At 41.3% G+C, this 23,487-nt stretch overlaps 2 protein-coding genes across 2 annotated transcripts; both read right to left on the minus strand.

The window, feature by feature from the left end:
* Positions 1 to 5,627: 5,627 nt before the first annotated feature.
* pane1 (proliferation associated nuclear element) lies at positions 5,628 to 10,849 on the minus strand. The gene is made up of 6 exons (XM_029435186.1): positions 10,695 to 10,849; positions 9,454 to 9,530; positions 8,752 to 8,850; positions 7,927 to 8,006; positions 7,653 to 7,744; positions 5,628 to 6,635 (listed from the first exon to the last, which is right to left on the minus strand). Exons 1-6 carry the CDS (start codon positions 10,749 to 10,751, stop codon positions 6,486 to 6,488), a joined length of 555 nt encoding a protein of 184 aa, XP_029291046.1. The 5' UTR covers positions 10,752 to 10,849; the 3' UTR covers positions 5,628 to 6,485.
* An 867-nt stretch (positions 10,850 to 11,716) lies between these two features.
* On the minus strand, positions 11,717 to 20,053 carry LOC115014469 (putative RNA-binding protein Luc7-like 2). Its single transcript, XM_029441331.1, has 10 exons — positions 19,416 to 20,053; positions 18,856 to 18,950; positions 17,897 to 17,995; positions 17,117 to 17,227; positions 16,861 to 17,004; positions 15,465 to 15,641; positions 15,085 to 15,275; positions 14,966 to 14,995; positions 14,114 to 14,269; positions 11,717 to 12,869 (listed from the first exon to the last, which is right to left on the minus strand). Exons 1-10 carry the CDS (start codon positions 19,474 to 19,476, stop codon positions 12,620 to 12,622), a joined length of 1,314 nt encoding a protein of 437 aa, XP_029297191.1. The 5' UTR covers positions 19,477 to 20,053; the 3' UTR covers positions 11,717 to 12,619.
* Positions 20,054 to 23,487: the final 3,434 nt, after the last annotated feature.

The following is a 23,487-nucleotide window of genomic DNA, read 5'->3' on the forward strand; positions in this document are numbered from 1 at the left end:
GTTTTTCAAAGATTCTTTTGTTTCCTGTGACAAAGAGCCTACGAAATTATATTACGTCAGTGTTATTGATATATGATAGAGGCTGCATATCTATTGTGAAATGTGCCATATATATATATTTAATATTGATGTATTCGTAACAAATCACGATCATAACAGCATAAAAATGACTTCCGCTAACAAAAATCGATCGCTGCGGAGAGAGCATCCACTTCGGCAATGTTCGGGCGATGACGTCACAAGTAGAATACAGCCGCCGCCAGTGTTCGTCTGCGTTACAGCCGCCGCCAGTGTTCGTCTGCGTTGAAGCATCCAGCAAAGACTGCTGTCAATTATTACGAGAAAGAATGGACAACAATCGATCGCCAAGGATAATTGTGAAGCGATGTGTTGTATGGGGATGTGGGGCCGTCTCCAAATCTAGCTTTCTGTGGCCAAAAGATGATAAAATGTCGCGTTTATGGACAAGACCAGTGTGTCGATGAAACCGACGATTTGTGGGCAGCACAGATCGTGTTTCGAACAAACTATGCTCGCCAAGGAAATGAGATTCAAAAAGAATTTAAAACTGAAAGCAGATGCTGTGCCTACAATACTGCCGAGACCCCAGCCAGCACAAGCCAGCACGCCGACTCAAACATGTCCGCCGGTGCAGAGTCCTCCATCAAAGAGACGACGAAATGCATTCACCAAAAGGGAGAGAGCGAAGGTAAGTCGTGCTACTTGTTTACTGTATTTATTGCTTCAAGCATAAAGCCATAATCGGTCTAGGCCTACTGTATGTAACGAGTTTACAGCAGGCCCTAGCCCAGGGGTCGGGAACCTATGGCTCGCGAGCCATATATGGCTCTTTCGATAATGCAATATGGCTCGTTTAACATTTTTTAACATGATTGTCGCTGCAAATAATTATATTGTGTCATTTTAAAGTAAAAACATTTTGCAGCGGATTTGTTTTTAGTTCTCCCCTCTCTTTCCTCCGCTTTGTCTCTGGCTGTAGGTTAAGGTGTGTTAACACGTGTGTGCGTAGGGGGCGGAGCCCGCCCTTCGCGAAACCGAGCAGAGGAGAAACTGCACAAAGCAAAGCAGTAGACCGGGGGTCAAACTCAATCACAGGGAGAGACAAACACGGTCCACATGTATTGAAGAGGATAGACATATTGGATAAAGTGCAAAAAGATATGGAACATATTTAAGTCAACTGCAAACGGATTGCTGAGCAGTTCAATTTAAATATCTGAGCTGCAAAGTCGGCAAATGCGCTCAGTTTATGAGCAGAATGCTGTCGGGAACACAGCGGTGGAGATGGTTTGTCAGTGTTTGGAAACACGCTCGTTATTCTTAAAAAATGCACGCATAAAGTTGCATTCAAATTTATATATTTTTATATATGGCTCTCAAGGAAATACATAAAAAAATATTTCGCTTTTATGGCTCTCCCAGCCAAAAAGGTTCCCGACCCCTGCCCTAGCCGATATGCGTGTTATTGTTTGTAGTATTAATAACTTTAGCTAATTACACTTCATTAGCTTAATTAAGTATAGATTCAATGTTTATAACAGGCTTCCCCATTTTATTCTGTAGTTTGAGTAAAAGCGTGAGTCTATTTAACTTTTAACTATCACCCTATTATTACAGAGGTATTGAAACATTGGTGAATGAAGCCACTGACAGAACTGAGGATACCTGTATGATCAGCGACCATCTATTAGACATCCACACTGGGGAGGATGCTGTGTGTACACCAGTAAGTATACAGACTGTACGTCATCTGTACATTACAGTTGTAGTACCAGTAGACCTGCACATGACGTGTTAAACATACAATCACATGTACATAATTCATATATGTGTTTAATTTGATATCATTGCTCTCTCAATCAATTCAACCACATCTTTTATTATGAATGTTATTAGATATTTTCTTTACGCAGACATATAAACATGCAATACAATTTCAAGCTGGTTTGAAAGATTTATTAGTAAAGTTGTGTTTTGTACATTTCAGACATGTCAGAAAGAAACATATATATATATATATATATATATATACATATTATATATAATGCTTGATTATAAAACATATTTTTTGCAGAGTATGTTACTGAACTCTTGACCGAGACTCAATGCTTTGTGCCAAGACAATGTTGATGAGGAACCTTTCGAAGTCCCAGCTCCACTCAGCAGTCGGTGGAAGAACCAAACAAGAGAGATGCTGCTGTGCTGTATAGAAGCAGATTCAATCACTGAACTGACATTGTGTTTTGTTATTGACTCTAATAAAGTGCTGATACTTGAACGACGTGTAGTTGTCAGATGGAAATGTAGCACAGATCTTTTGAATGGCACATGATGGCACTCTGTGGTTCTTACCAAGTATTCCCCAACAAAATCTCACCAGCTGGTGGTATGCCACATAGCGATACATTCTGTAACATACAAGATAATACATGTCAATGGTAATCACTTCAACCTTATTTATCTATTTATTCTGTGACTGTGCCAGAGTGACCATTCGACTTCCCATAAATACATCAAAGTTTCTGAGCTCTACACATTTGTGCACACAAGTAACTTATTCATTACGTGGCTGATCACCTGCTTGTTGTCTGTCCCTCTTCCTCTTCGAATACCTTTGGTAGGCTGTCTGCAACACCCAAACATCCAGACACTTTGATTTGAATCCTGGGTGATCTGTTATGCAGGTTATGTTTGCACCATGTCCCTCATATTCATTGAATTCCTCCATGACATCCTTTTCTTGGCAGCAGCTCTTCAATTGCTTCCATAATTGTACAGTTTTCACATGTACACCTAAATGTACAAAGAAGAGTGGTAAGGACATGTACACAATATGCAATATCCAGAAAAAAGGCCAATATTAACGTCTTCTTAAGTTCATACTATGTATAGGCCTGTGTTTCACGACAGGCTCGTAAGCAGCTCATAAGCCTGTTATGGTCGTACGGAGGTCGGATCTATCTAGTAGCAACTCTTTACCCGTTTCACGTAAGTCTCGTAAAGTTACGACATCGTAACTTCCATGAACATCTGGTAAGTGTTCCGGCTACTATAGGCTATAGTGACCGTCTATATATATATATATATATATATATATAGACCGTCTCACCTCAGTATACAGACTATACTTTATAAACCAGCGCTCTTCCTCCGGTCTGTTTGTGAGCTAATAGCTAATGTTTTATATACAGCCTCGTAATATATGACGTTTGACATCAGACACAACGATAGAACCTCAACCGCAGAAACTGTGAGAAAGAATCAAGTTATCAAGTTATCCAGCTTTACAGACGTCGATGTGTCCAAGTGAATATTTAGGGATCGAGCAATTTGCGGACAACTAGTCGGGTTCATAACAATTCAAGGAAACCAAGCTATCGATAGCTTGCGATCTATTTACGATCGAGGCTCATGTTACGTTTTATTATGATGTATTTACTATATATTGAGAAGTTCTATTAATTATAGTCAGATGTATATATCTGTCTGTGTTCTGTTGTCGCACAGGATCGCCGCCAAATCCAGGATCACCAGTCACCATCATCCGCATGTTTCGCTCCCGTCTGTGTCTCCATCTTGAACACTGTGTCTCGCGCTGCTCTGTTTCCACCACGTTAAACTCGCCCGCATGATCTAAATCCACGACACCGGCATCCTCTTCAATAAACTCCTCTTCTTGAAGGTGCAACGAGTCTATTGACGACTCACTGTTACTCGATTCTGTCAAAATATCCGAGCCAGAGTCCGACTTCGCCACGTCTGCCTGTGCTGTCTGTGTATTCAACTGGTGGACTGTATTCTACTTGTGACGTCAGAACACGGCGTTGGGTGTTTCCGGTAGCGGCGATGTAAACATCGGTGGTCGACATACTAAATCATGATTTATTAAATACTGCAATCATTGTGTCATAAATAACACATCATTTTAGAACACAAATAGCATTTACTATCATCAGTAGAAATTCATGTTTATCATTTCGTAGGCCCTTTAAATCCCAAAATCAGAGTTTTTTGTGACACGTTTCTTCATTTCTTCAGATCATGGCTGACTTTGACATGGTGCTGAAGTATTGGGGTCCAGTGGAGGCAGACTACGTGGGAGTCTGGTCCTCAACCGGTCAGTGGCTCTGACAAGATAAGATTACTCTGTCCTGTAGGTCAGCTGGTCATATTCTCACATTGGAAAATAAAACGCAGTGAAAATATGATTGAAGAGTTAAGTGAAATAAATAAAAATATCCCTAGTAGTGTTTACAAAATACTGTCTACATTCCAGAACCAGCTGACCTACAGGACAGAGTAATCTTAAATCTAAAACCAGATTCTGTCACAAGAAGCAAACGAATCTTTGAAAAACAAAGTTCCCTGATACATTTTCACACCTACTGCTCCTGCTTTGTTTATAATCACTGTTGCGTTGATGGGCAAGTCATAACTAGAAAGAGGCGTCAAAATCACCTCAGAAGCCCTCACTGACTGTGTGAAGTAACCTCAGTGTAGCAAGTGAAATCCAACTGTTGGTGTTGATGCTCTTGAAGCTGTCACCTGGTAATAAAGAAAATGTTTGTATTTATTGTTTTATATGTTTTACTTCATAGACAGTTATCTACCAGCTTCGGATGCTGGACTGGCTTTCAGACTTCATGTTGTAACAAACACCTCGTATCTCTCTCTCTTTTTTATTATTATTTATATGTGTATCATGGTTTTAACAGATTTGATGTACAACTCTATTACCCTTAGCACTGAGGACACAGCAGGGGACTAATAAAACAGGCTCATCCAGTGTGTTTTAATATTAAGCAAAGAAATACAACTTGGAAGTTTGCCTAAAAAAAACGAGTAGAGCAAAATAAATGCAATGGTAAAATGTGAAGAGTTTATAGATAAATTATGTCAGTATTCACCTACATTCAGTCAGAGGCTACCATACAAGGACAATTTGGGGTTCAGTATCTTGCCCAAGGACACTTCAACATGTTGACTACTGACCTCCTGAGCCACAGCTGCCAGATTGTTCTTAGTCAAGAATCGTGGACAAGATTAATTTCATTCAACTGAATCACAATCCATGTTTATTTACTGCGGAGTTACAGGAGTGCACACAACAACATATAAACATACACCATTAAACACAATCCAACACAATAGTGCTGCAAATAAAGATTCATTATGCTGCCTATGATCTTATAGTAATGTTTAAATGAATGGTGGTACTGCAATGATTCTCCTTTCATTGCAAATGTTGTTTGTTCATGTTTACAGAAGATCAAACCCACCCCCTTATATAACTCCTTAACCGTTTGTTGTAGACGCTTGCGGCAGGCATCGGCAGTTTGTTTCATTAGTGACGATGTTGCCCGCCCCTATACGTTTACACGAATTTGAAAGGTTTGCAGTCAAGAAACAAAGCTCTTAGTCGTTCGGAAATCACTGTAAACCAGGGCCTCTAGTGGCGAATTGCTTAAATATAATTTCTATCAATTGAAAGTATTAGTCCAACCAAGATAAATGACAAGTCTTGCTTTTATTGATCTTAGACTTCTTTAATTTCCTTGTATTGAAACTCAGTTTTCCTGTTAAAAGCATCCAATAGATGGTTCAAATGTCTGTAAACCATAAACAAACAAACACACACGCTACAAAGTATATACATAGAAAGCAAACTGTACTATATTATAATTAAATATACTATGAAATACAGAAATATTCTGTAATTTTAAATGAAACCTTTTTCTTTTTTTGCCGATATACAACCAGCAGACTGAGATTTGTTGATACAGCACAGTATAATTTACCTAATCAGCCAGAAATAATTATAACCACGTGTGGGTACACAATGAGTGTGCAGTATTTAATGAATCAAACACAAAACAAATGGACATTTAATGTAGCTCTAAGCCAGTCCGTAAGATGACTGTTTGAAGTTCAAAAGGTCACTGTATTGGTTTAAATACTTAATGTCAAACTATAATTAAAAACAGAAACAGAGAGTTTAGTTAAAGTGATCCTCTGCTGCAGAGAAGCCTTTTGACTAAACCACAGGTGTTACGAATCACAATAACGACGTCTCTATTTTAAGTGTCTGAGTGAGTCATGAGACAGTGTGCCAGTATGAATACCATGACACTGAAGCAGCTAATATTATTCTATCATTTGTACCCGCTTTACAACTGTGACATGTCAAAATGTCTTCTGTGTTCTTCACAGATCGGGAAAGATGCTGAGTTACAATACATTTGTCTCCAATATTAAATACAAGACATATTCATTATAACCCAGACTCCACAAAAGCCCTCAGTTCTGATGATCCGCAGGGAGAAGACAGAAAGTGCCGCAGCTGAAAACCACGGCACAAACATGTAATCTAAAGCGAATGAAGGAAACAACATGCTGCCGTGTTGTGGACTACCACAAATAAATATACACATGACTTCCCAGTTTTCCTCCAGAGGAAACAGCAGCTAATCGAAGCTCGGCTGGTCGATGTCTGGGGGCACAGTGCAGCGCGTCAGGCTGGACAGGTAGAGAGCAGTAGTCATGGGAACAAGGCCGGCCGCCACCTTCAGGATGCTCAGCAGCCGCTCTGTAGCATTGGTCACACCATCTGGTGTCTGGAGGGGAAAAGCATCACACAAGATGGATTTTTAAAGAAACAGAAAAACCCACTACAGAGACATTTGGTGTTCACAGAGACCCCCTAACTAAGAAACACTCTGCGACATAATCCACGTTCACAAATAGCTTCAGCTTCAGGGTTCAATTTGAGACCTTTTTAATACAACAAAAAGTGCAATTTAGTACCTTATGGTGAGGGCTGCACAATATATTGCTTCAGCATTGACATTGCGTCACATAGTCACACAGCAGCGCGTGTGATGTTGGCAAATTAACTCAAACTTTTGCTGCTTGATACAAAATGGAAAATCCACACAGTTCTCATTTTCCATTACTAATTTACAAAAGAAGTCCGTCTGTTAGAGCATAATTCACTAGGATTTAAGGGTTCTGGGATACACACTTTGTTGCTAGTGAGACATGCAGGCGCTGCACTGTTGTGAAGTTGTATGGAAATATTCCGGATACATAAAGGATGATGTTGACCAAAAACAGGCACTGTGTTTTCATCTGGTGTAAAGTATATATATCGCAATGTCAGTTTTTTCTAAATCGTGCAGCCCTACATGTAGCCCCTTTTATGATCATACATATCATTTTGTGATAAATTGATTAATAATCCAATAACCATTTATGTGCTTTTCTAAGCAAACAATGTACAGATTCTCTAATGTGAGGATTTGATGCTTCTTCTTCTTTGTTGTATATGATAGTAAACACAGTAGCATTGGGTTTTAGACTGTTGCTAGGGCAAAACAAGATATGAGAAAATTACAACAGCCAACAGCCATTTCTCAATATTGTCTGACATTTTGTAGATGAATCTAGATCAACAATGGAAATCACTAGTTGCAGCCCTAATACCTAACATTACCTTCTAAGGCTTTTTTTTGTTGAGGAATCGTTCCTACTGCGCCATCAATAGCAAAAAGCCATGTCTAGCCCTCATGCTTCACATAAATGTGTCTTATGTTAAACCATCGTCAATGTTTGTGACAAACGTTTATACAGACCTGGTCCTCTGCAAACAGCAAGGGGCAGTGCAGCGATGCAGCCAGCTTTCTGACAGCATCCAGGCGCTCTGTGGGGACCGCCGTGTTACGAGCTACGAGAGACAGATTCATTAGAGGGCAGCAAGTCAGAGAGAGACACACAGGGTGCTAAGTTGGTCATTTGAAAAATGTATGCTCAGTTTCATCCCTTTGCTCCTGTTGTGTCCTCCTTCATGCGATTCAAGAAGCTGAGGAGAGCAAACAAATACTTAAAGAAAGGAACCCGCTGCCATACCGTTAGTGACCATGAAGCAGACCTTTCCAAGGAAATATCCAGGGTCCAAAAATTTCAGGGAAGCTTCTGCTGACTGGAAACTGAAAAAATCATAGATGTCACACAATTAACTATTTATGTCGTATATTCAGGGTTCGTACAGCTTGTTAAGAGTACAATTCAAGCACTATCAAGGTAACTAAACCAAAATCTTCCAGACTCTCCAGCCTTTATCATCACATCTAAATTGTTACTATAGTTGCAATTGTAAAAAATAAAGTTTACAGAAATCCTATACACCCACAGGAATCAATGTATAATGTCAATTTGTATGTTTTACCAGCTGTTGGTTTAGTGATTGTGTGTGAAACATCAAATTAAGCATGTTTTAAGTAGTATATTCAAATTCAAGCTTATTCCTAACGGTTCAAAATGAGCATTTCCCAAACTGTCAAGACGTTGTACGAACCCTGTTTATTTTTAAAATGTCTTAATATTTAGAAAGCCCAGTAATTAGTTACTGATAAAACATAAAATACATAATCCAAACCCAGTCTGAGAGGTTAAGAGCCATTTTTCAACAGAACGCTAGAATCAGGCCTTGCAGTGTAATACTGTAAAAGTGTTGACATCACATTTTGATTTGTAGACAGAGTAATTAAGAAACACTGAATAGTTTGTAGTAAACATAGCAGTAGATTCTAGTTCAAATTTCTCTCATAAATAAATGACACACTCCTATGTGTCACATACAAGTGGAATTCATTGAGTTTTATTCAGGCAAACTAAAACTACAATGCAGAGGACATATTTTACCTGTGTAAAATTTGAAGGTTTGAAGGTTACCTGAGCTCTGAGGTCAGGTTGATGATAAACGCCACGAGGTCTATCCTCGGACGGTCCTCCTCATTCTCCAAGGGCAGAGGCAGACTCTTAGCTAGTCTCCTGATGGGTACAATATGAATATGGTCACTGACATGTAGCAAACAGAGGCGATGTTCACATCACATCAAAGATTCCCATGTTTACAACATGCATGTGTTCATGTCATCAGGCAACTCAAGACGTTGTTTTAAAGGTTTAAAAATACTATGCATTGACAATATAACACTTTATGTGTAATATTAAGCTGTATTATTAAGTACTAAGTCCAATATTGGAGCTCTCAGAAAAAGTGTCCCAGCTGGAAATGGAGGATTTTGAATCTCTTATTTCTTTTTTACATATGTCACACATACTGTATGTACACAGTACAACACAGACAGTGAAATGTAGACTCTGCATTTAACCCATCTACGTATTAGTGGGCAGCTACTATACAGTGCTGGGGAGCAGTGGGGGGTCCGGAACTTGGCAATGAACACAGCAGAACAGTCTTGAGCTGAAATTGTTAGTGAATAATTTTGTACTGTTGCATGGTTAAACATCAGTATTACAAAATACAACAAGCTTAGTTCCAATACCAGGATAGCAGATGGTGTGCTTAATGACCATTTCCTGTAGCAAACAGCTGACCCCAGCTATTTTAAAGGACGGAGCAGTACTCACACATTCACAGTGGCAGCGGTCTCCTCCACCAGAGCGTCGGCTAAACTCTGCTGAAACTGCTCCTCACTCTCCACCAGCTGGAGGAGAAACACTCCAAGTCAGCACAAAACTGGATGATAACACTTTACTGCACCATAACACACTGCCATAAAAAATAAAAGAATACTCTTAACTCCATACAAAGATGCATTTTAAATGAATTTGAACATGTGGTTGAAATGAACAGCCTAATTGTACTCAATTAGGTACTGGTACTTTGCTTCAGTGTTTACATTGTGTGCAATTTCTACTCCACTATATTTCAGATAAATTATTTTTCAAACAGCATACGTCTTCATTAAATATAATGTAATGTATTGTAACAGAAACGTTGTCACTCAGATCAAGTACAACATTAAAATGTCACACATTAATGCATAAAGCGCTGACCCCAAGGTTGGGAACCACTGCTTTAGGGAACAGGTGAATGGTTTTGTTTTGTATCTTTACTTGGGTAAAAGTAGCAAAACTCCTGCATTAAAAAGCTTAAGTAAAAGCAACACAATATACTTAAAGTACTCATTATGGTGATATGGTCATATTACTTAATTATAATTATTGATGCATTCATGTGTACATCACTTTAATATTGCAGCTGATAAAAGGTGGGGCTGATTTTAATTACTTTAGATGCTGCTGGGTAGCTATAATATATCGTAATTTATTAGTGATTTATATGTTATATTAACAATCTAAATCTGCAAAGTAATTGGTAATTAAAGTTAAAGTTGGAGCAAAAAGTACAACGTTTGCCTCCAACATGTAGTGGAGTAACTAGAAGTAATAAAGTAGCAGAAAATGGAAATACTCAAGTAAATTAAAAGTTAAAGTCTTTGTCAAAATTGTACTTAAGTACAATACGTGTACTTAAGTTACTTTTCACCACTAACAATTTAAGTGTTTTAAACGTGGGTACATCAATTAAGTGAGATAGTCAGATATAGCCTCCGTATAATAGACTACAAGCATTATAACTGTGCTTTGTTTAGATACAAGTAGGTCTTTATGTCAAGTTAAAGTAAAATATCTATCCAGAACAGACCATTAATAGTAAATGTTCATTTGAACAGTAGCTAGTCCACTTAAATGACTTTAACACTTCTATTCTCCTTCAGCTCAGCCTGAGAGCAGCTAAACAGACCCGGCATCGTACCCTCTCTGTAGCTTTCTGCAGTTAAAGCTGTAATAAAACATAAACTCACCAAGATGTTCGCTGTGTTCAAACCAGGCAGCTTACTAAACGGATTCAGCACCGACATTGTGATAAGAGAAACACTTAAACAATCCCCGTGTCGTAGTAAAAAGTAAACAAACCCTGGCTGGTCATTTCATGTTCACTCGCGCTCCTTTTCAAAACGTGCGTCTGACGTCATGACGTTTTCCCTTGACGTCATGACGCTTTCACTTGACGTCATGACTCTTTCACTTCATAGCCAGTTGTTTTCTGCCCCCTACAGGCTGCTGGGTGTTTTGCAGATCACTCATGTAGTGCTGCATCAGTAATTCAGGACTTGAATGCAGCTGGTCTTCCTCTCCACAGGGAATTATTAGCTAAAAAGAAACCGCAACTGTACTAGAGTACAATTTTAAATGACGTGTCCATTTTGTACTTGTGTGTGTGTGTGTATATATATATATATATATATATATATATATATATATATATATATATATATATATATATATATATATATATATATATATATATATATATATATATATATATATATATATATATATATATATATATACACACATATACATATATATATATATATATATATATATACACACATATACATATACACACACACACACACCATTTACTATACTGAACTACATTTGGAGGCACATACTTTGCAGATTCTTAATGCAAAATATGATCGACTGAGTTATAAAGGTATTTTATGAATTAAGCCACCCAACAGCACAGAAATTAGGCCCACCTTTACCAGCTGCAGCATTAGCAATGCATACACAATATTGCATCAATAATTATAATGCAATATTATCCTGAAAAGGGCAGTTCTGCAAAATAACTTTGAAATGCAGGACTTTTACTTTTAGCCACGAACCTACAATGAAAACAATTGGTTGGTCTAACAAATATTTTTAACAAGCCAAAAACACATATTTAAGTATATTTCCGTACTAGTGATAAATGATAGGAGCAAATAGCAAAAAATAAATGTAACCTTTAAAAAAACAACATATGAATAGAATATTTGAATAGAAGCAGAACATTTTATTCACTTAATGGTGGCACAGCAAAGTAGATTCATTCCCCCAGTACATCCAGCTTGTATCACAACAAACAGGACACAAGTCCCAGGGCCTTTAAGTGTCATTATGTAAATATGCACATTATCTATATGCATTCACATGTCAGGAACTGAGTGGAAATATTTGGATGACTTCTTTTGGGGGGGGGGGGGGGGGGCAAATGGGCAAATGAATTTATTTTCAAAGTATGAACTCATCACTGCAAGTTAAAGGCAGGCTCGGGGATGTGTGTCGGATTTCCCAAATGAGATTGTTATAGTTTGAAGGCAGCAAATAAAACACAAACATTAGAAGTGCCTTCAGTCATTCACAGCTCATTTCAAACATTACTGCAAGGGATGCCACATGAATGAGGTTAACCCGCGTAAATGAATCCACAGCTACTGAAACCGATTGATTCCTAATGGAACAGGAAAAACATTATCAACATTGAAGGTCCAACTAATAATAAAAAAATAACAGCACTTCATGTGTGTAAAATAAAAACAGACTCAAAAGTAGGACTGCTGTATCTTCACTCACTCGTCACTGTCAAAAATAACTGTACATAAGATAGACAAGATGGCATAAAAAATGACTGCTTCCAGGTCACACCAGCCTCATATTTCAGTCTTATAAAAGTTGGATTTGCATCTCTCCTTGACCACCACCACAGAAGTTGTTCCCTCATCCCCATGTTAAGTTTCCACCATCCACCCCGGCTAATGTACATGTCCCACGTTTAACATGAACACATACCAACACACATTCTCGCGCACACACACACACACACACACATCTCTCCATGCTCCTTTTTAGTAATTCATATATCCAAATCAAAGACTTTGGAGGCGTCCACTCCCGTTCATATCTCGCCGGACTCTCGCTCCTCGGAGCTGGAGCGTCGGTCCCGTTCCAACGACAGGGATCTCTCTCGTTCCCTGCCCCTGGCTGTGTCCGCGGAAGGGGACTTCTCCCTTTCCTCCCTGTCCTCCCACTCTCCACACTCCGCCCTGTCCTCGCGCCAATTCTCTCCGGCGGCACCCTCTTTTCCCTTCTCTTGGGACGGCGAGGGCTCTTTGTCACGAGTGTGAGATGATCTGTCTCCGGAGGACCTGAGGAAAAACAAACAGCCACAGATGAATCATTATGAATACTTTTGATTCGAGTTTGACATGTTTTTTGCAACAGGGAGGGAAAGCTAAGAGTTATCGGGTGCGTTTCCATTTCCTGTTTTTATGAATCCATGATCGCAATGTTAATTTATCGAAACAGATGAGGTGAAGTGAACATAACGCTGCCGGTACCAAACAGCCTTGGCAAACGACACTCAAACGTGCAGAGGGATTTTTTTATTTTTTATAAAGCTCAGCTAGCCCAGAGAATATTCAGCTAAAAACAGATCTGACATGGTTTTGCCCTCATTGTTCTCTGTGAAGTTTGCTGGAACTGATGCCTGATGTAGCCCTGGTGCCTTTTTCGTGGAGTGGTCACTGCGCCGGACTCGTCAGCAACCTGGTCATATGGTAATTTGCTCTGCTTAATTTGCCGTGCAGTTAACAAACCAGTCATAATGTTGTTTTAATGAAACCTCAACTCCTTGCATTTGCTCCGGGTGTTCTTCACCACTGTTTTGGAAGGAAAAAACGAGTGTTTTGTTGACTCTGCTGCTATCAATCACACTACTGTCCCTTTTTCTGCAGCACTGTTGCTTCACTTGTCTTCAAATGTTCTTGTAAAGTTCATATGTCCATTCTCCTTTTGTTTATGATTATGTACCTCCTATTATATTTAATGTTAATTTCTATCCTTATAATGCTACTACAAACAAATTTCCCCACTGGCGATCAATAAAAGATGTATATCATGTCAGTTCAGGGCACCGAACAAGTTTGCCAATTTGCACCCTTGATATACAGAGAAGCCTAAAATCCGCACATTTGAATAGCTGGAAGTAGTGACTGTTGAACATACCTTAGGGATTAGTTAATTATCTAAATAGCAGTTTGTTACGGTTCTTGACGATCGACGGAGTAAATAATCAATTATTGTTTCAGAAATTAACTAATTAATAAGCACCTGAATAGAGTCCTGCTGGAAGCTGACTCCATTTTGCTTTTCACGTCAGGTGAATGTCAACAAACTGGAATCTAAATATTCACATTAATTGACACTGCTGAGAGCAGAGACGTTGTATTCATGAGTTTTGAAGGTAAGGTAAGAATAGGACAGCTGATATCTAAACACTGGTTACATAAAGTCACTCGTATGTAGTTGAAGTTATTGTTAGTAAAGGAGGTCCCTCATCCCATGCTGATGATGCGTTATGTAAGTTTCAGTGATGGATAAAAAGCAACACCTCTTGCTTTTGCGCCTGTGAGAGTGAGAGCGTGAGCGATGCCTGTCCTTGTGCCGATGTTTCCTCTCTCGCTCCCGATCCCGATCCCCACCTTCTTCTCTGGAACGAGAGGAGCGGTGCCGTCTTGAATGATGGGAAGACGAAGTGCCGCCGTCCCTAGAAAAACATTTTGATGGGAGAACAAAACCGGTTTTACGGTTAGAGTTAATAAATAAAATAAACAGGTAGGATGCATATATAAAAGCTATAGCTTCTCAGAAAAAGGCTTTATACTGAAGCATCCTGATGCGTCTTGTCTTGTTATTCATTTAGTTGGTAGATGACGGCCTTCACAGCAGCTAGTCACTAAAGACATGGCACTTCTTTTTCAGTTCAGGTTTTTTTTAAACAAAAACAATATTTTATATTTTGTTAGTGGTGGTCTTAATTTCAGGCAAGGGAACCCAGAAGTTAATTTCTTTCAGAGCCACAACTGCGACTGCTTTTCATAAGTGAAACCCACCAACACTACGACCACACGCAGTACTCAGTTTTGATTTACCAGATGTGGTGCATTAGTGAGTGTTCTGTACTCGAGTAAAATTTGAAAAATATCTCACAATGTTTCAAATATCAACACATGCTGCGTCACAGCTGGCGTAGTATACCATTACACTTGTCAATATTTTGTAATACTAAAAGTACTTCATAAAATGAAAGTGTATGAATATTACAATGGACACACACTAAAAAACATTACAAGCTGATGTCTGAGAAGTTTCTACGTATAACTACAGTTTACAGCCGTATGTTGCACCGCGAGTCTGTATATTTTGTGACAAAATCAAGTTATTCTGGTGAAAGCAGACATACCTGTATCGTTCTCCACTTCTAGATCTCGACCTAAGACAGACAGAAACACATCAGTTTCCCGATTACACCAAACCTTTTCTTTGTAAGCAATAACAAAAGGAAGTCAGACTGTTTCTTACCTCCTACGCTCCCGCTCCCTTTCTCGTTCTCTCTCCCAAGTTTGCTCTCTTTCACGCTCTCTTTCGCGCTCTCTTTCGCTCTCCCTTTCTTGTTCTCGCTCCAACTCCCACTCTCGCTCTCTTTCGTCATCTCTTTCACGTTCCTCTCGTCTTCTCGTTCGCATTCTTTCTTGTTTCTCTATTACTGCTTTCTGGATAAAACAAATAAACAAATAAATATAAGTATATATGTATTAGCACATAACTCAAAAATATCATCAGCTGATTCTGTTCCATGTTCAGTTCAACACAAATATTGGAACATAACTGAAATTTCTTATTAACAATAATCATGCAAATTAAAGTAGTTGTGGGCGTGCTAGTTCCAGTTCTCCCCTTACCCTTAGCTTTTCAAGCTTCTCGCGGATTTCAATGAAGCCGATGTGCAGTTTCCCTCCAAAGTGGTCAGCTAGACGACGATCGTTGTCGTGAAGACCCAAGTATGCAGAGCACACCTCGCACACCCGGAGTTTTTGTTGTTGAAAGCTGGAGGCTGGCATTGAGTTTCTGTACACATCCTGCAACACAAAAGGTTATGAGAATGTGGAGCATGAAATAAAAAGGGACTAAAAGATATTCATTTGTATTTCATCACGTCTGCATGATGGAGCCTGAACTTGATTGTAAGCTTTGTTAGGGAATACGACACCTATTAAAAACCAAGGCACACTTTGTCAACTCAAAGTATTGATTTCTGTCATTATCTATTTTGGGAAAACCGCCTTTGATACCATTAGGTTAATAAAAAAATAAAAAAATCGACAGCGCGACACTGATGTAATGAGGGGTGAATCGATTCCCCGAGTAACTCCATTACTAAAAAATCATCGTTTATCAACACCGGGGCACGGGTTTGCGGTGGCGTTATCAACTGTGCGCAGATTGATTTTGCGAGTGAAACTGAAGGTGTCACAAGCAATCCCAAAACAACTATTTATTTTCGATACTCGTCATTGTGTGTTTCGCTGGACAGCACGCATCCAAGAGAGAGAAATGCAGAGAGTGAACATGTGGAGAAAAAAAAAGACAACAAAAAAAGTGGAGAGAAAAACACACTTACACCTACAGTTTATGGAACGCACTTATTTCTGACGAAATAATGTCACTATTGATAAGACAACAGACATCCTTGTATTTGTAATAGTGGCTATAACTCCTGTAGCGGGTTTTGTGCCGACATGGTTTTATCAGTTTGGATGAGTCATGCAGCCCCAGTCCGCAGCAGCGCGGCACAGAGGAGAGACAGATCTATGTGCTGCGAACATTTTAATACGTCGTCACAGTCCGATCAGTTAAAGTTATAGTACATTTACAGGAGTAGCCCATAAGACGTGTACCGCTTTAAAAAGTCATTCGAAATTATTAGTTTTTATTAATAAAATGTTTTATCTTTGGAAAATGTTTGTTTTAAACCCCAGAATGTTTTGACAGATAATATTACTGTATGCCATTTAGGCAATGAAAATGTTGATTTTTCTAAAAGGAAATGTTTTAGTTTTTACAACATTAGAAGAGACCCATTTTGTTTTCTCTTTTCTATATTTACTATTGCTTTTTAATAAAAGCAAAAGTATTTCTTATTTAATTAATTGATGGAATAATCGGTAGAATACTCTATTACTAAAATTATTGATAACTGTACGGTCTGAAACTAATATTTCAGGTCAAGTTGGTGACATGCAAGTAAAAATATGCATCTATCCTAACACAATAAACTAGTCACAACTAAGCTCTGACCTCTGCTTCTTTCTTCAAGCCCCGGGTCTTCTCCACCATTTCCAGCACTTCCTGGGCTTCGTCTACGTTCCCCTCGCCCCCGAGCTGCTCTGCCCGGGCCAGCAGCTTCCCAATCTCTTCGTTCAGCTCGTGGACACGTTCAGCCTTTTTATAGCAGGAGAAACAGACAAAATATAAGTTATAAGTTATAAAGAGCACAGCATTCATAAAGACCTGATGATAATCTCAAGAGCAATGTCAACAGTGAGTTTGTCACCTTTGCAGCCACTTCAGCGCTGATTTCATCCTGCGTCTCCGCTAGTCTCTTCTTGGCCAGCTCGGTCCTGCGGTCGCAGTCAGCGATGAAAGACTGAAGGTGTTCAGCAGCCTGTGAGAAAACACAGATAGTGTTAAAATAAGTGAGTTTTCCTGTGTGTAAAATACACATGTTTAACAGAATAAACTTTAGTAAGTTCATCTTAAAACAAATCTGATATGCATGCATAATTTCCTTTATACCAAACAATAAACAAACTGAAATCTCATCAGAACTTTGTAAAATGTCAACTTGTTTATTGCTAGTACTAAAAATATAAAACGTAGTCACTGCCTGCTATTGTGTGTGAAAAGAGTTAATCTGCTATGCTCATCCGGCTCTCAATCATCCTTTAAATTAGACCACCAACTTTTTCTGCAGTCAGTCACAATTCAAAAGCACCACTTAGATCAAACTTTGACATGCTTGGAAACGAGCATAGCACAAATAGAGAGCGTAGCAAAAGTTTGTCTCAATTATAAGTTGGACACCTAGTCAAATCAATTTAATTGCCAAATACCAAAGTTTGTCACAGACTGCTTTACAGTGAATCATACGACTAAATAAATTCCACGACAGAAACTAGTCTGATGTGCCATGCTTCATAACATGAAATCTACTTCATCAGCTGCTCTGGAAAACAGTCCAGGGACTGACTGAATTGGGTGGGAGTGATCAACAACTACAACTTTATCGAGAGCTATACATGAAGGTGTGTGCGTGTGTGTGTATACTACTCACATCAAGTTCGAAGAAGTACTCCTGCTCCTTAGATGCAATCTCGTAGTCTGCTCTGAGGGCCAAGTCATGGACTTTCATACACTCTCCCAGATCCATTCTCTGCAGAAATCAGAAAGACAGACAGACATGTACTGTTTGTATGCATCATCAATTCATCATTAATTCCCTACTGTTAAAATGCCTGTGTTAAAATCAAAGTAGGGATTGCACATCCTTTGAAGCAATGTGCTGCAGCTTTACGTCTTTGACACAGACTGGTTTTCTTTACAGTGTATACTATATGGTTATGTACAGTGTTGTCACAAGCACCTTTTTGCGTTTGTTTGTTCTCCAGCATATCGAATTTAAACTTGAATAGTCATTTTGAGGTTAAAAAGCTGACTCTGCTTTAATTCAAAGCTGTTTGCATTCACATTAGTTGAATTTACAGTCTCAGTTTGAGGGGACAGAAAGTAATTGGACAAGTTAAAAGTTATATCCAATTTTTTACAGGACAAATCTGGCTGTAGTCAGTGATCCAAGCAGCAGCTAACATTTGGTACAGCTCCTAGTGATGTAGTGACAGTGATGCCTGTACTGCAGCTATCTTTCTCACTTTCAGGGATTTTTAGCTTCAATCTGACCACAATGAAAAGTAGCCTCTTGCCTGTGTGTTTACGATCACGGACATGCTGCATGGTCATGAAATTAGAAGAGATCATTCCTAAAAAGATACGTCCTATACTGTTCAGTGCACTGCTAACACACAAATAAAAGTCACATGTGTGTAGCCTTAAAGCTCAAAGGCAGCACTTAAAGCTTGTAGTCATTGTACCAGTTGAAGTTAAATGTGATTGAGTATAGCCAAAAACAATGACAGCAGCTGTCCAAATACTGACTGCAGTGTAGATGATAGATGATCATGCTCTCTGTGCACATGTATGTGTGTGCACATGTATGTATATCAAAATGATACTCACAGTTCCAGACAGTATATCATGAGGACATGAATCCAGGAGATGACTTTTGCAGACTCGCTCATCTGAAAATTTGATTCTCTGCCGCATGGAATCACCTAAATACAAAATAAAACCACACAAGCAGAAAGAGGTGTTGACTAGTCAGCCAGTCCCCAGAATAAAACATAGCACAATACGTACTAAATCTAAGACCTGCGATGAATGAGTCCCACAACTGATACCAGTAAATCCTAAAAGTTAGCTGCTCGGATAGTCTGTTAAAATGACAACAGCTGGTGGCAAGAAAAGAGCCCACTGACCTTGATTAAACACAATGCTAACAGGTTATTCATGTTTTTTTTTAAGGAGGAAGATATTACCAACAACTTAACTTGCCATGTACACTCAAACACAACAGGTAGCTAGCCGCCTGGCTATCCTCATGTTAGCTAGCGTGGTTCGCAAAGCATGCCTCACTGTCACTGACTGGCAAATCGGTTAGCTTCCCGGCTAATGGCTAGCAACAACACAAACTCCTGTCCTGATCCGATCAGACACCGAGCTCATACGCAGCTGCTCACCGTCTCTCCCCGTCCCCATGAGCTGGTCCAGCATCGCTCGCATCTGAGCCTGGGCCGACATGTTTCTGAGTGTTTAGCTAACTCCCCGCCAGCAACAGTCTTCACACATGCAGCCTCCTCGAAGCAGGCCTCGGCGGCTCCACCACCAGCAACCGAACCACGGACAACTTTTCCCACGAGGAGAAACAGCCCGAGTCCCGCTGAGGCGGTGAGCTAGTTGTGTGTAATGTTAGTATAATATACGGGTTATCAGAGCACTTTAACAACCGATAAATGTGACTTTGTAACGGTGGACGGCTCCGGGTCGGTTGAACAACGTCTGTTTGAAAACTGCTGGAGTCCCGTGGTGGTGTCGCGTGTCGAGTTGAGAGAGCGGTGACTGGATGTAGACAGGCCGGTGGGTGAGCTAACTAAATATCTGTAAAGAAATAAGAAACCAGTTTTTCTGTAACATTATAGTCTCTGGCTGAATGTCTAGCCAGTCGGCTAGAAGCATAGGTTTGAAGTTGGCAAGTTTATTAAACGTCCTTTCTTCCGCCTTTCCACTTCCCCCCTGTGCGCGTCGCCGCGGAGCGCGCTCTAGTCATTCCGCCTCGAGGAAGTGCTGCAGTCAGCCTCGGCTCGCGCACAGTGCCGTTGAAAGAGTTACGACACTCCTTGATCTCACCGCCACCCGGTCACGTGGTTCATGTAGCGCCATGTAGTTCCATAGTTATATTCGTTGCAATTTTCGGTGAATATTAATGCAAAATGTGCATTGATTAGTAATCAATGATTACTACGCTGAATTCACTTGATAGATATATAATATAAGGAACAGCACCACTTTTTTTCCAGGAAGTGGCGGAGAGACATTTAATCCGTTTTAAATTTACATTTACAGTAGTTTATGTATCCATTAATATGTTTCTAGTGCTTATATGGTCATAATGTATCACCTCCTAATGTTGGTTGTTCCTTGCTCCTTGTTACGTGCACGATAAGTGAATATAAACATTCAACTTTAGTGTCATTGTACAACGTACAGGTAGTGTGACAACGAAATGCAGTTAGCGTCCAAAGGTTAACCAGAAGTGCGAAAACACTAGAGTGCAGAGCAATGTACAGAGTATAGAATGAACTGTAAAATATAGAATAAATATATAATGTCGAATAAAAGGTAAGTGGAAGATATGAGCCTCTCTGGGAACCATCACCTTATCGTGGTGGAGAGGTTTGTGTGTCCCTATGAACCTGAGAGCTGTGTTGAAGCTACGTGGTGCCTCCCATCCATCCATCCTGTGGGCCCACCACTCATGGGAAAAACCGCTGGGGTCGGGTGCGCTGTCACATGGGTGGCAGTGATGGTCAGGGACCTCGACGGACCAGACCTAGTAAGGATGCCACCTGGGCGCCTCCCTAGGGAGGTGTTCCAGGCACGTCCAGCTGGGAGGAGACCCCGGGGAAGACCCAGGACTCGGTGGAGAGATTATATCTCCTCACTGGCCTGGGAGCGCCTCAGGATCCCCCAGTCGGAGCTGGAGGATGTGGCCCGGAGAAGGGAAGATTGGGGTTCCTTACTGGAGCTGCTGCCCCCGCGACCTGATCCCGGATAAGCGGTAGACGATGGATGGATGGATGAAAGATATGAATCAGCAACGGCACGGATATGAAAATGCTACGCTAGATATTATACCATTACAGTATTACAGAATATTACTGAATATTAATATATGAAAGATATACATAGTATGAAACGTGCAGCAATTACAGTGGGCAGTGCAGGTAAAAGTAAAACATATTTATTGTGCAGGTGCAAGTGAACAAAATCTGGAGGTAGAGGAATACAGTCCGCGATAGTATATAGAGGGGTAAATATGCAATGGTGGAAAGTAACAAAGTACTTTAACTCGAGTACTCTACTTCAGTACAAATTTGAGGTACTTGTACTTTACTTGATTGTTTCTATTGTCTGCTACTTTATACCTCTACATCTCAGAAGGGAAATATTGTGCTGATTTTGAATGTTTGTGATAAACTGAAGTGTTCCTTTTATTTGTTGAAAAAATTATTCTACGGCCAATAACATTTTAGCTAACTGTCACTATAATCTCTCTGGGAACCATCACCTTATCGTGGTGGAGAGGTTTGTGTGTCCCTATGAACCTGAGAGCTGTGTTGTCTGGAGCCTAGTGCTCCTGGTAGGGTCTCCCAAGGCAAATTGGTCTCAGGCGAGGGGCCAGACTAAGAATGGTTCAAAAACGACTTCATGAAAGAAAGGGAAAGGAAAGGAGAGACCCTGCCCGGAGGAAGCCCGGGGCCCCCGTCTGGAGCCAGGCCCAGAGGGAGGGCCCGACAGCGAGCGCCTGGTGGCCGGGTTTGCCACGGAGCCCGGTCGGGCACAGCCCGAAGAAGCTACGTGGTGCCTCCCATCCATCCATCCTGTGGGCCCACCACTCATGGGAAAAACCGCTGGGGTCGGGTGCGCTGTCACACGGGTGGCAGTGATGGTCAGGGACCTCGACGGACCAGACCCGGGCAGCAGAGGCTGGCTCTGGGGACGTGGAACGTCACCTCTCTGTGGGGGAAGGAGCCGGAACTAGTGCGGGAGGTGGATCGCTACCAGTTGGATCTGGTGGGGCTTACCTCCACGCACAGTCTTGGCTCTGGAACCGTACTCCTGGATAGGGGTTGGACTCTATTCTTCTCCGGAGTTGCCCAAGGTGTGAGGCCTCGGGCCGGGGTGGGGATACTCACTAGCCCCCGGCTGAGCGCCGCCACGTTGGAGTTTATCCCGGTGGACGAGAGGGTCGCCTCCCTACGCCTTCGGGTTATGGGGGGGAAAACTCTGACTGTTGTTTGTGCCTATGCCCCAAACCGCAGATTCTGAGTATTCGGCCTTCTTGGAGACCCTGAATGGAGCCCTGCAGGTGGCTCCAGTAGGGGACTCCGTAGTCTTGCTGGGAGACTTCAACGCACACGTGGGAAACGATGGAGACACCTGGAGAGGCGTGATTGGGAGGAAGGGCCTCCCTGATCTAAACCCGAACGGTCGTTTGTTGTTGGACTTCTGTGCTAGTCATGTTATGGCCATAACAAACACCATGTATAACATAAGGATGCTCATAAGTGCACGTGGTACCAGAGCACCCTAGGCCAAAGGTCAATGATCGATTTCGTAATCGTATCATCTGATCTGAGGCCGCATGTTTTGGACACTCGGGTGAAGAGAGGGGCGGAGCTGTCGACTGATCACCATCTGGTGGTGAGTTGGATCAAGGGGTGGGGGAAGACTCTGGACAGACCTGGTAAACCCAAACGGGTAGTGCGGGTGAACTGGGAACGTCTGGAGGAAGCCCCTGTCCTGGGGATCTTTAACTCACACCTCCGGCGGAGCTTTTCAGCCATCCCTGTGGAGGTTGGGGGCATTGAACCTGAGTGGGCGATGTTCAAAACCTCTATTGCTGAAGCTGCGGTGATGAGCTGTGGTCTCAAGGTCTTAGGTGCCTCAAGGGGCGGTAACCCTCGAACACCGTGGTGGACCCCGGTGGTCAGGGAAGCCGTCCGACTGAAGAAGGAGTCCTTCCGGGTTATGTTATCCGGGAGGACTCCGGAAACAGTTGCAGGGTATCGAAGGACTAGAAGGGCGGCAGCTTCTGCCGTGTCAGAGGCAAAGCAGCGGGTGTGGGAGAAGTTCGGAGAAGCTATGGAGAAGGACTTTCGGTCGGCACCAAGGTGCTTCTGGAAAACCATCCGGCACCTCAGGAGGGGGAAGCGAGGAACCATCCAAGCTGTGTACAGCAAGGGTGGGACCCTGCTGACTTCAACTGAGAAGGTTATCGGCCGCTGGAAGGAGCACTTTGAGGAACTCCTGAATCCGACTAACACGCCCTCTATGGTTGAGGCAGAGCTGGAAGCTGATGGGGGATCATCGTCAATTTCCCTGATGGAAGTCACTGAGGTAGTCAAACAACTCCACAGTGGCAAAGCCGCAGGGGTTGATGAGATCCGTCCAGAAATGCTGAAGGCTTTGGGTGTTGAGGGGCTGTCTTGGTTGACACGCCTCGTCAACATTGCGTGGAAGTCTGGGACA

Source organism: Cottoperca gobio, chromosome 1 (assembly GCF_900634415.1).
Source record: "Cottoperca gobio chromosome 1, fCotGob3.1, whole genome shotgun sequence".
NCBI classification, from domain to species: Eukaryota; Metazoa; Chordata; class Actinopteri; order Perciformes; family Bovichtidae; genus Cottoperca; species Cottoperca gobio.